Source organism: Theropithecus gelada, chromosome X (assembly GCF_003255815.1).
Source record: "Theropithecus gelada isolate Dixy chromosome X, Tgel_1.0, whole genome shotgun sequence".
Classification (NCBI taxonomy): domain Eukaryota; kingdom Metazoa; phylum Chordata; class Mammalia; order Primates; family Cercopithecidae; genus Theropithecus; species Theropithecus gelada.
In genome coordinates, this window is record NC_037689.1 from 33,962,171 (window position 1) to 33,976,260 (window position 14,090).

General features: G+C 40.1%; 1 protein-coding gene across 3 annotated transcripts in view; it reads left to right on the forward strand.

Moving 5' to 3' along the window:
• The window catches only part of FRMPD4 (FERM and PDZ domain containing 4), an 869,452-nt gene that overhangs the window by 474,146 nt on the left and 381,216 nt on the right, over positions 1-14,090 (forward strand). Inside the window, exon 2 of one of the 3 annotated variants that reach the window (XM_025372628.1) lies at positions 4,634-4,730. The exons of the other annotated variants lie outside the window; for them this stretch is intronic. Coding sequence (XP_025228413.1) covers positions 4,714-4,730 — 17 coding nt within the window. The 5' untranslated portion in view covers positions 4,634-4,713. The remainder of the gene's footprint in view (positions 1-4,633; positions 4,731-14,090) is intronic. 3 annotated transcript variants of the gene reach the window in all.

Consider the following 14,090-nt stretch of genomic DNA (forward strand, 5'->3'; position numbering starts at 1 on the left):
AGTGGTGTGGCAGAGTAGCAGGTTTGAATTGGATAATATTAGGGGAGTATGCTGGCAGGGCTTGAGTGGGACTGAACGCTGGAAAATGGTATATTTCTGTGTGTGTTAGGAGGAAGCAAGTGGGCAATGTAAAAAAAGTTGAGTTTTGAGAGGTCACGATGTATAGAATAAAGGAATGAAAATCTGTAGACACTTTGACCCACAAGGAAGCAATTATAGTAATTCAAACACAACCCCAAATTATCATTAAATCCATGCAGTATACACTCCTGGCCTCATGATTAATGCTAAAATTAAAGATGATCTTTTCGTAGGCAAGTGTTCATTAAGAGACTTTTCTGTTTATTTATTAGCTCAATATTTTTTAATTGCAAAAATTAAGTAAAAAAAAAATCATTACTGTCATTGTTCAGGAATATTGGGCTATATAGAACTGTTAATTGAGGATCCAGAGAGAAATCACATGTACCTGATTAGGAAAACTATGATTAGGATTTATAAAGAATGCACACATGTTCCAGGACTATACTGTGTAATATTTTAAGTGTCTGGTTTATGAAATTTATTTGGAATATAGGACTGAGGTAATGAAGTATACTTTTATGAACTATCTAGATAAAGTAAGATAAGGAAATGGTCAGGGGCTGTTATTTTCCTAATTAGGTATTCTAATAACCAAATATGCCTTTGAGCTTAATGACTGTCGAGGTGCTTTGCAACAGGATGCTTTGGAACCCTCCACTTAGGATGGGTTGTGAGGTCAATGTGGCTTTGCAGAATGAACCTTGAGGAAGATTGACCATTCAAAAAAATGCAATTGGTGAAAATAGTGTTTTATATGGTTAGAGTGTTTTACTGTTAGTTTTTGATGTTACATTCTAGCTTTATAAAATAATATTATTTCATTCGGCATTTAGTTTGATTTGACTTAGTAACAAAGAGAAAAGGGCATGTATACTTGTCTCAGTCCATTTCAGCTGTTATAACAAATTACCTTACCTTGTAAACAATAGAAATGTGTTGCTTACAGTTCTGAAGACTGGGAAATCCAAGATTAAAGTGCCAACAGACTGGGTGTCTGGTGAGGGATCGCTCTGCTTCAAACATAGTGCCTTCTTGTTGCACCCTCGCATGGTGGAAAGCGGGGAGCACTGTGTCTTCACATGGTGGAGTGTGAAGGGGAGCTTCCTTCAACCTCTTTTATTAGGGTGCTCATCCCATTTATGAGGGTGGACCCTCATGACTTAATCACTTTCCAAAGGCCCCACATCTTAATATCACCAAGGGGGATTAGGTTTCAGAAGGAGTTTTGGAGGGACATACTCAGGCCATAGCAGTGCCCATGTGCAGAAGTGTGCCTAGTTGTAGATCTGTGTCCTAGACAGTATATAGTCCTGTGGAAAAGCCAGATGAAAAGCAGCTTGAAAGGAGACTTATAACATCATCTGCTTTTCCCCCCTATGATTTATAAACTGGAAATAATCATTCAACCATCCATTATTCATTCAGTAAACACTGATGGAGCAGCCATTGTAGACATTGATTGAGCACCTATGTGCCAGTTGGTGTGTTCGGTGTAATGCAAATACAAATATGGGTGAAAGAGTCTCTTGTCTGAAAGAATTTACACACTATTTGGGGATACAGACATGATTTTAAAAGTACAAATTGATAGATGCTTAAGTGGATATAAAATATTTTAGAAATTTAGGGATGGTTGCCTAATGTTGCTCAAATTAAGCCATTAGAAGGAAAGACACAGCTGTGGAATATGTACTACCTGGAGGAGCTTTGGCCAAAGAGTTGGTGCAGTATATAAGTTTTACAACAACCATCAAGTAGCATCATTATTGCCTTTTTATAAATAAGGAAACAGAGGTTTCCAGAGGTAAAGCAACTTGCACCAGGGCAAATGTCTACATGGGTAGAGCCAGGATTTCTATCTCAGTCCACTTCACTCCAGGGCCCACCTTGCCTGTATTCCATGTTGATCTTAAAGGGTAAGTGGGAATTCACAAGTTAGTGCATAGAGGATAGGAAATTTTGCCTGAGAACAGAGCATGTAGAAAGGTCCTTAAATGTCAAAAAGTTTTTGAGTTTGGGTTAAAGCATTTTAAGAGAAGGGGAGCAGGAGGGAAGGAGCTTGGGGGTGGGAAGATTGTCAGTAAACAATTAAGGGCTACAATCCAGACCGAACATCCATCTGGGAGCAGAGTATTTTAGTTTAGTCTTATTTTAGAGAGGCTCACTTCTAAGGATTTTTAAAATTCAACATGGTTAAAATATAGACAAATTTAATGTATTGAACCCCAAATCATGTTTTTTGAATGTTCCAAGGCATTTTTCTCATATTAGGACAGGATGCATATGATCATTTATAGATACCAGGCTTCTGTGTATGGACCATAGTTTGACTACATGAAATTTGTTTTTGTTTGTTTCTTTGTTCTTGCCTTTATACCTTGATGTTTTACATCATTGTGTATTCTTTGCTTTTTACATCTTTAACCCCACTGATGACATTTTCATTAGTCCTGACTAACCTATGTCAAACCACTGACCATGTTCAGGTAGACAATTTGCAAGGTCATTAATTTCAGGCATATTTCATTCTTTCAACATTCCTGGGAAAGTATGAAGTAAGAGATCAGGCATAGCCTGACCAAATTCTTGCTTATATACTGTAGCATCATTGCAAAGTTTAATGATTTTTTTTTTTTTTTTTTTTTTTCCCCTGAGATAGAATCTCCCTCTATTGCCCAGGCTGGAGTGTAGTGGTGGCGCAATCTCGGCTCACTGCAACCTCTGCCTCCTGAGTTCAAGATATTCTCCTGCCTCAGCTTCCCAAGTAGCTGGGACTACAGGCACGTGCCACCACCATGCCCGGCTAATTTTTACATTTTTAGTAGAGACAGGGTTTCACCATTATTGGCCAGGCTGGTCTCAAACTCCTGACCTCATGATCTGCTCAACTCGGCCTCCCGAAGTGCTGGGATTACAGGCGTGAGCCACCATGCCCGGCCAATGGTATTTCTTAATAAACAAATTTGGGTAGCAATCAAGCCACTCAATGGTAAATGGGATTTTCCCTCTACACATTCTAAAAGTTGATTCGAACCTCTCCTGAGAATTGTTCTTCTTGATAGACTGCAGTTTCACAGTACTTCTGTGCTATCTGCAACAGGCTTCCCATTACTGGCACTCAAGGACTGGGTTCTCAGATTGCCAAGTATTGCTTAGGCTCATTACAACCATGTTACACCAATACAGTGTTGATGGTATCATAAAAGTTAATAACCACTGCATAAATGTCAGTTTTTCCAGTGGAAGTGGATACAACATTTCAATACTCAGCATTTATCAAGCATGTTTAATCATTTGCATGCACATTTAGTTATGCATAAAATGATCTATGGAGTATTGTCAAAGAATAAAGAAGACAAAAAGTGGCTTTATATGAGAGAAGAGAGAGAGAAAAACCAGCTTAGGAACAATGAATGTTGGTTCACATTTTGGGGAAAACTGATTAGTTAGTTGGGAAAGAGGTCAAAGTAGGCAGTTTGTACTTTAGTAGGCCAACTAGGGTTATCAAAGAGAACCATCGCAGTTCTGAAGGATCTCTGAAAACCTTGAGAACTTAGTTGAGAAGTACATGTGACAAGTTGTCTCTGTGTGAGGTCAGCCACTGTCCCCTACCTTAGTAAGGCAAGGTCTGCACAATTTCTCTCCTCAGAATGCTCACATTTGAAAGTTAAAAAAAAAATGATTTTTATGTAGTCTGTGGACCTTCACTTTAGGTTATTTCATTTGTTAGGGTTTTGATTTTGACACCAACATTGATTTTCAATGGGCTCCAAACTTTCCTTACCTTTGTTAGTTGCTCCACGTTTTACAAATGTTCATCTATGTAACTAATGGTCTACCTAACTGATCTGTTTCAATGAGGTGACTTTTCGGTTCTTTGCCTCCCCTTGACTGCACTCAAGGTAAATGGCATCCCAGTCATGTCAATTGAACTATTCAGCACATTCTACTGACAGCATCCTGGAGTGAGGACTGGGAGTCTCTTTACTTGACTCACTCTTAATTTCAGGAAAATTACAAACTTCACTTTATTATAAACTTCAGGCCTCCAGTTCTCAGCTTAGTTTACTTTAGTGAGTTTTTGTTTTCTTTTTGTTTTCAAGTCAGTTTTAAAAATCTCTAAAATGACTGAGTTTGAGGCCATGATGTTTCAAGTTATTTTAGCCTTCAATTCTGGAGCTAGGACCATTATTCATAAAAACTTTTATCCCAAAGCATTCCCCTTTACCTTCAAGGCATGCGATAATACTTCAGAATAGTGTCATTTTAGGAAATGTATCGAAAAAATTTATCAGAAATCAATGATGTATAGGAAGAAAGCTTAATGAAATATCGCCCTATCTTGAACCATTTGTTTATTTTCTTCATGGGTAAGTTACTGATTCTATTAGAACTCAAATTGTGATTGCTTTCTAATTCATGAGGACTTTTACATCTTGATTACTGACACTAAAGGAAAGATCAAATTTGTTTTCCCAAATTATTGTTATTGTTGCCATTGTTATTGTTATTAACATACACCATTTACTGAGTGTTTGTTATTTTTCAGGCACTCTGCTGTTTTATGAGACAGGCATTAGTGTCCCCACTTACAGTTAAGGAAACTGAGGCACAGAGCAGTTCAGTGGCATGAGGTCACACAGCTGGTAAGTGACAGATCCAAGATTTGAACTCTGACTCTAAACCTTGAGCTCTTAATATTCTATTACATTTGATTTTTGCTGGTTGACTATTGTTATGACTCTTCCACAAACTTCTATATTATTTTATGTCTCCCAACAAAGTGTATGAACAACGTGTGATTCAAGGAACTTTAAAAATTGTCCCTTTTCAGATATTTTAATGGCTCTTGAAATTAAAACTCCAAAACCTCAGGATCACCATAGTTAATCAGAACTAGAAGCTCATATAGAATTGCTTTCTGCTTAATTCTGTAGGGGAAAAAAGCTGAATGGAAAGAAAGTAATTTATTGAAAAATACTGATTTCAGCCTCTGAATTTTGGCAAATCTCCTATATCTTTTAGAATTGATATTCAATAGAAGAAATGAGATTTGTGAACCTCAGTCATACGTTTGCTATGCTCTAACTACTAAGGCAGATGGGTTGACTGATGTTTATTCATTCAACAAACATTTAGTTTTTGGTGATTCTTCCTTGGAGCTAGCTACAATACAAGACACTCTAAAAGGAATAAAATAACGGTTGTCTCTACGGTTCCATAATCTAAAAGAGGAAGGTGTATCTGAAAGCAAATAGGTATATTTCTATAAGCAATTGCTAGTGCTTTTTTGCTGCAATTTTATTTATTTATATTTTTTATGATACTTTATGTTCTAGGGTACATGTGCACAATGTGCAGGTTTGTTACATAGGTATACATGTGCCATGTTGGTGTGCTGCACCCATTAACTCATCATTTACATTAGGTATATCTCCTAATGCTATCCCTGCCACCTCCCCCCTCCCCACAAAAGACCCGGTGTGTGATGTTCCCCTTCCTGTGTCCAAGTGATCTCATTGTTTAATTCCCACCTATGAGTGAGAACATGCGGTATTTGGTTTTCTCTTCTTGTGAGAGTTTGCTAAGAATGATGGTTTCCAGCTGCATCCATGTCCCTACAAAGGACGTGAACTCATCCTTTTTTCTGGCTGCATAATATTCCATGGTGTATATGTGCCACATTTTCTTAATCCAGTCTGTCACTGATGGACATTTGGGTTAGTTCCAAGTCTTTGCTATTGTAAATACTGCTGCAATAAACATACATGTGCATGTGTCTTTGTAGCAGCATGACTTATAATCCTTTGGATATATCCCCAGTAATGGGATGGCTGGGTCAAATGGTATTTCTAGCTCTAGATCCTTGAGGAATCGCCACACTGTTTTCCACAATGGTTGAACTAGTTTCCAGTCCCACCAACAGTGTAAAAGTGTTCCTATTTCTCCACATCCTCTCCAGCACCTGTTATTTCCTGACTTTTTAATGATTGCCATTCTAACTGGTGTGAGATGGTATCTCATTGTGGTTTTGATTTGCATTTCTCTGATGGCCAGTGATGATGAACATTTTTTCATGTGTCTGTTGGCTGTATGAATGTCTTCTTTTGAGAAGTGTCTGTTCATATCCTTTGCCCATTTTTGCATGGATGTTCATCAGGGTTATTGGTCTAAAATTCTCTTTGTGTATGTGTGTGTGTCTCTGCCAGGCTTTGGTATCAGGATGATGTTGGCCTCATAAAATGAGCTGGGGAGGATTCCCTCTTTTTCTATTGATTGGAATAGTTTCAGAAGGAATGGAACCAACTCCTCCTTGTACCTCTGGTAGAATACGGCTGTGAATCCGTCTGGTCCTGGACTTTTTTTGGTTGGTAGGCTATTAATTATTGCCTCAATTTCAGAGCCTGCTATTGGTCTATTCAGGGATTTAACTTCTTCCTGGTTTAGTCTTGGGAGAGTGTAATTGTCCAGGAAATTATCCATTTCCTCTAGGTTTTCTATTTTATTTGTGTAGAGGTGTTTATAGTATTCTCTGATGGTAGTTTGTATTTCTGTGGGGTTGGTGGTGATATCCTTTTATCATTTTTTGTTTTGTCTGTTTGATTTCTTCTCTCTTTTCTTCTTTATTAGTCTTGCTAGCGGTCTATCAATTTTGTTGGTCTTTTCAAAAAACCAGCTCCTGGATTCATTGACTTTTTGGAGGGTTTTTTGTGTCTCTATCTCCTTCAGTTCTGCTGTGATCTTAGTTATTTCTTGCCTTCTGCTAGCTTTTGAATGTGTTTGCTCATGCTTCCCTAGTTCTTTTGATTGTGATATTAGGGTGTCCATTTTAGATCTTTCCGGCTTTCTCTTGTGGGCATTTAGTGCTATAAATTTCCCTCTACACACTGCTTTAAATATGTCCCAGAGATTCTGGTATGTTGTACCTTTGTTCTCATTGGTTTCAAAGAACATCTTTATTTCTGCCTTCATTTCATTATGTACCCAGTAGTCATTCAGGAGCAGGTTGTTCAGTTTCCATGTAGTTGAGCGGTTTTGACTGAGTTTCTTAATCCTGAGTTCTACTTTGATTGCCCTGTGGTCTGAGAGACAGTTTGTTATAATTTCTGTTCTTTTACATTTGCTGAGGAGTGCTTTACTTCCAACTATGTGGTCAATGTTGGAATAAGTGTGATGTGGTGCTGAGAAGAATGTATATTCTGTTGATTTGGGGTGAAGAATTCTGTAGATGTCTATTAGGTCTACTTGCTGCAGAGTTGAGTTCAATTCCTGGATATCCTTGTTAACTTTCTGTCTCGTTGATCTGTCTAATGTTGACAGTGGGGTGTTAAAGTCTCTCGTTATTATTGTGTGGGAGTCTAAGTCTCTTTGTAAGTCTCTAAGGACTTGCTTTATGAATCTGGGTGCTCCTGTATTGGGTGCATATATATTTAGGATAGTTAGCTCTTCTTGTTGAATTGATCCCTTTACCATTATGTAATGGCCTTCTTTGTCTCTTTTGATCTTTCATGGTTTAAAGTCTGTTTTATCAGAGACTAGGATTGCAACCCTTGCCTTTTCTTTGTTTTCCATGTGCTTGGTAGATCTTCCTCTATTCCTTTATTTTGAGCCTATGTGTGTCTCTGCACATGAGATGGGTCTCTAGAATACAGCAAACTGATGGGTCTTGATTCTTTATCCAGTTTGCCAGTCTCTGTCTTTTAATTGGGGCATTTAGCCCATTTACATTTAAGGTTAATATTGTTATGTGTGAACTTGATCCTGTCTTTATGTTGTTAACTGTTTATTTTGCTCGTTAGTTGATGCAGTTTCTTCCTAGCATCGATGGTCTTTACAATTTGGCATGTTTTTGCAGTGGCTGGTACTGGTTGTTCCTTTCCGTGTTTAGTGCTTCCTTTAGGAGCTCTTGTAGGGCAGGCCTGGTGGTGACATAATCTCTCAGCATTTGCTTGTCTGTAAAGGATTTTATTTCTCCTTCACTTATGAAACTTCGTTTGGCTGCATATGAAATTCTGTGTTGAAAATTCTTTTCTTTAAGAATGTTGAATATTGGCCCCCACTCTCTTCTGGCTTGGAGAGTTTCTGCCAAGAGATCTGCTGTTAGTCTGATGGGCTTCCCTTTGTGTGTAACCCGACCTTTCTCTCTGGCTGCCCTTAATGTTTTTTCCTTCATTTCGACTTTGGTGAATCTGACAATTATGTGTCTTGGAGTTGCTCTTCTCGAGGAGTATCTTTGTGGCATTCTCTGTATTTGCTGAATTTGAATGTTGGCCTGTCTTGCTAGGTTGGGGAAGTTCTCCTGGATAATATCCTGCAGAATGTTTTCCAACTTGGTTCCATTCTCCCCGCCACTTTCAGGTACACCAATCAGATGTAGATTTGGTCTTTTCACATAATCCCATATTTCTTGGAGGCTTTGCTCATTTCTTTTTACTCTTTTTTCTCTAAACTTCTCTTCTCCCTTCATTTCATTCATTTGATCTTCAATCACTGATACTCTTTCTTCCAGTTGATCCAGTCGGTTACTGAAGCTTGTGCATTTGTCACGTAGTTCTCGTGTCATGGTTTTCATCTCTATCAGGTCATTTAGGGACTTCTCTACATTGATTATTCCAGTTAGCCATTCATCAAATCTTTTTTCAGGGTTTTTAGTTTCTTTGCACTGGGTTCGTACTTCCTCCTTTAGCTCAGAGAAGTTTGATCGTCTGAAGCCTTCTTCTCTCAACTCACCAAAGTCATTCTCCATCCAGCTTTGTTCCATTGCTGGTGAGGAGCTGCATTCCTTTGGATGGGGAGAGTCGCTCTGATGTTTAGAATTTTCAGCTTTTCTGCACTGCTTTTTCCCTATCTTTGTGGTTTTATCTACCTTTGGTCTTTGATGATGGTGACGTACAGATGGGTTTTGGTGTGGATGTCCTTTCTGTTTGTTAGTTTTCCTTCTAACAGTCAGGACCCTCAGCTGCAGGTTTGTTGGAGTTTGCTTGAGGTCCACTCCAGACTGTTTGCCTGGGTATCAGCAGCGGAGGCTGCAGAAGAGTAAATATTGCTGAACAGCAAATGTTGCTGCCTGATCATTCCTCTGGAAGCTTCGTCTCAGAGGTGTACCTGGCCATGTGAAGTATGAGGTGTCAGTCTGCCCCTAGTGGGGGATGTCTCTCAGTTACGCTACTTGGGAATCAGGGACCCACTTGAGCAGGTGGTCTGTCCGTTCTCAGTTCTCAAACTCCGTGCTGGGAAAACCACTACTCTCTTTAAAGCTGTCTGACAGGGACATTTACATCTGCAGAGGTTTCTCCTGCCTTTTGTTTGGCTATGCCCTGTCCCCAGTGGTGCAGTCTACAGAGGCAAGCAGGCCTCCTTGAGCTGTGGTGGGCTCCACCCAGTTTGAGCTTCCCAGCTGCTTTGTTTACCTACTCAAGCCTCAGCAATGGCGGGTGCCCCTCCCCAAGCCTCGCTGCCACCTTACAGTTAGATCTCAGACTGCTGTGCCAGCAATGAGGGAGGCTCCGTGGGCGTGGGACCCTCCAAGCCAGGTGCAGGATATAATCTCCTGGTGTGCCATTTGCTAAGACCCTTGGTAAAGTGCAGTATTAGGGTGGGCATGACCAGATTTCCCAGGTGTTGTGTGTCATGGTTTCCCTTGGTTAGGAAAGGGAATTCCCTTCCCCCTTGTGCTTCCCAGGTGAGGTAATGCCTCGCCCTGCTTCGGCTCTCACTCGTTGGGCTGTACCCACTGTCCTGCACCCCACTGTCTGACACACCCCAGTGAGATGAACCTGGTACCTCAGTTGGAAATGCAGAAATCACCCATCTTCTGTGTCGCTGACGCTGGGAGCTGGAGGCTGGAGCTGTTCCTATTCAGCCATCTTGGTGCCACCCTCACAATTGCTCGTACTTATTGAATGTTTCTCTGAGCCAGGTGATATTCAGTGCTCTGTACACATAGTGTACATAGTTTGGCAATCAAGACCCTATAAAAAAAGTGCTATTTTAATCCCCATTAAGAAATTGAGGCATCAAGAGATTAAGTGACTTTCCCAGGGTAACAACTATCAGTGAAAGAGCAGGAAATTCAAATGCAGCATGACCTGGAACTGGCGCCCTTGATAGGGTCACAGGTGGGTGCGGTCTATTCTAGCTGAGAAGAGGACATTGGAGCTTGGTTATGAATGACAAGCTCACACTGGGAAGGCCATCCAAAGCTAAGGAAATATTTGGAAAAATAACAGAGGCAGGAAAGTAGAAAGCAAATGTTTGTTGAGCAGTGTCAGATCAACCTGATAGGAATGCCATGTGTATGATATAATGTGGTTAAAGGAGTTAAGGGTCACTTTATAGAGAGCTGCAAAGACCAAACTGAGAAAATTAATTCATAATTCATTTAGCAGATCTTGATGTCTCACTAGCCATGTATCCATTTTATACATATCAATTCATTTATTCCTCATGATAAGGTGGTGTGTCATATAACCATTCCCATTTCACAGATTGGGAAACCAAGTATACAGAGAGATGAACTTGCCCAACATCACATAGCCAGTAAGAGATAGAGCTGGGGTTCAAATGAGGAAGCCTGATTTCCAAGGCCATAAATATAACTGCGATGATGCCTTACTACTTAAAAGTGGAATGATGTGATCAGAGTTCAAAACCCATGAGTGAGGACCCATAAACGGGAAAGGAAGGAAAAGAAAGACAAGTGACTTGGGGAGAAGAGACCAGGTGAGGTCACTGTGTCACTCCACTGGAGAGACAGTCAATTGACGGCAGGATGGTAGCAGTGAAAAGGAGAAAGATGAATGAGGTAGGGATGGGATTTGGAAGTAGGACCTCAGAATTCAAATTCTGACCCTGTCCGTTACTGGTTACTGAGTGACCTTGGACTGGTGGATTAGCCTCTGTACTTTGATTTTCTAATTCACAAAGAGGGGAAATGCAGCAGAGCCTGGGTGAATGAATTCTATTTTGGCCCTGCTGATTGGGAGGCATCAGCAGGCCATCCATCTGGCTGGGCCCAGCAGGTCAGTTAGAAATCTGGGTCTGGAGCTCAAGAAAGAGGTCAGGCCTATAAATGTACTTAGGAGTCACCTCTAGGGATGTGAGAGTTGAAATTGCTAAGAGGGATGTCTAGAGGGGAAGAGAAATGAAGGGAAGGCGGCTGATGAAAAACCACTCACCTCTTCCTGAGAACAGGTCAGGATTGATCAGGAGATTACTAGGAGCATATTCCATTTGTCTATATTCGTTATTTGATAGTTAATGTAATTTTTAATATGTGAATCTGTCGCTGACCTCTTTTCTCACATCAGCGTTTTTTACCTGCACATGATTTATCATGAGCTTGAGGTTGTGAGCGCTGATGACGCTTATTTATTGGTCTCCATGTTTGCCGTTGCTTTGGAGAAAATCACTACAGCAGCATGACCTCAACGGCAGCCTCATATTACTAAGTTCATGAACAAAACCTGAAAGTAGGTTTCCCCTTCCGTATTTATGTCCCAAAGTCATTTTCCTTTATAAGCAGCATCGTATGTTGCCAGAGAAATTATGAAGCTGTTATTTGGTGTTTTATTAATGTATGCATTCCCTTAATTTAATTTGGAATTGGTAAAAGTACTATGTGACTAAAGTTGTTTGGAAGAGCAGTTGCCCCAAGTGGGCTTTGAATTGGCTTCTGTTAGTGCTTCTTTTGTTTTTCACTCTCAAGTCCCTCAGTACACATCACTGGTGTCTATCTAGACTGCCTGCTTTTGCCTAAGGCTCACCTCAGCAGGCTGCACTATTCAAAAAATAAAAATAAAGCACACAAACGCAACACCAGGAAGCCTTGCAAAATCAATGTAGGTCTTTGCTGAAGGTCTTGAGGTCATTCAGTGTGAAAGTATGTGTGTGAGATGTGGGGGTCATCACATTTCACTGCAAAACTTTCCCCTAATTATCATTCAACTTTCTCTGTTTTCCAAATCCTACTCCCTCCAGTACTGCTCAAATTCCATGTCTTCTCTCCTCTTCTTTCTCTCAGCCAGCAGACCCTCCCCCACTTTTAAAAATCTTTTGATATTACATTAGACCTCTTCTCTGTCTCCCCACTCGCATCCCCATTGCAGTCTCTGTCAAAACCAACCCATATTCTTTATTATTCACCATCATTAGGAAGTCAGAGAGGATGAGTTTTAATGCTTTGACCCTGTCAGGAAAATGCTGATTTTATAATACTAAGTATTGAAATAGTACTGAGCCCCATTCAATAAATCATATACAGCAGATTCCTAACCAAAGAGCATTTATCTTTTTGTACTTTAGTGAGATTTCACTGACCTTTGCAGACAAGTTGTGTTGACTTTCTTTGGAGGCTGTTTCTGGCTTTTTGTTGTTGTTTTTGCAGCCTTCAGTAGATGGCAAGTGCTAAATTCCAAGTGTATGGAGATCTCCCCTGATCCACCATAGTGGGGAGGGAGAATAAATCTAACTCTGAAAATCTCCTTTACCCATCCTTGCACCCCCCTCTAAGCACACACAAAGCAGGAAAAAAAATAGTAATCAAACTCCTTCAAGGTTTTTTTTTTAATTATTATTATTATTATTATACTTTAAGTTCTAGGGTACATGTGCATAACGTGCAGGTTTGTTACATATGTATACTTGTGCCATGTTGGCATGCTGCACCCATCAACTCGTCAGCACCCATCAACTTATCATTTACATCAGGTATAACTCCCAATGCAACCCCTCCCCCCCCCTCCCCATGATAGGCCCCGGTGTGTGATGTTCCCCTTCCTGAGTCCAAGTGATCTCATTGTTCAGTTCCCACCTATGAGTGAGAACATGCGGTGTTTGGTTTTCTGTTCTTGCAAAAGTTTGCTGAGAATGATGGTTTCCAGCTGCATCCATGTCCCTACAAAGGACACGAACTCATCCTTTTTTATGGCTGCATAGTATCCCATGGTGTATATGTGCCACATTTTCTTAATCTAGTCTGTCACTGATGGACATTTGGGTTGATTCCAAGTCTTTGCTATTGTGAATAGTGCCGCAATAAACATAGGTGTGCATGTGTCTTTATAGCAGCATGATTTATAATCCTTTGGGTATATACCCAGTAATGGGATGGCTGGGTCATATGGTACTTCTAGTTCTAGATCCTTGAGGAATCGCCATACTGTTTTCCATAATGGTTGAACTAGTTTACACTCCCACCAACAGTGTAAAAGTTTTCCTATTTCTCCACATCTTCTCCAGCACCTGTTGTTTCCTGACTTTTTAATGATTGCCATTCTAACTGGTGTGAGATGGTATCTCATTGTGGTTTTGATTTGCATTTCTCTGATGGCCAGTGATGATGAGCACTTTTTCATGTGTCTGTTGGTTTGTTTATTTGTTCAAAGATAAAAGTTAAATCTGGTTAAAAATGAGTACTGGTACCAAAACAGAGATATAGACCAATGGAACAGAACAGAGCCCTCAGAAACAATACCACACATCTACAGCCATCTGATCTTTGACTAACCTGACAAAAACAAGAAATGGGGAAAGGATTCCCTATTTAATAAATGGTGCTGGGAAAATTGGATAGCCATAAGATCTATTTTAGCATCAGTTTAAGAAGATGCTTCCTTTTCTTCTAGAAATTGCACCTGTAACCCTTTTTCTAGCAAATTCAGAAAGGCTGAGTAACTTTCCCAATAGCCCAGGTGGTACTGGGCTTCTACCCAGAGAAACATGGATAGAACTGTCAACCAGGGCTAATGATGGTGAATGCTTGGAGAACTGGGGAACCTTTGCAATTCCTCATGTTGCTGATTTTTATTACCCACTGCCAATTCCCCATTGGATCAGTCTACATTTTGTGATATGAACACATGATTTGTGGATATTGGGAGACTGGGAGGGATGGTAGCAAATCTAATTTGTCACTAATTGAGCCAATGTAGTTCAATCCTGTTAATTCTGTACTTTATTGAACTCTAAATCTATTCACATCTCATAAAACATTATTAATCTCTCTA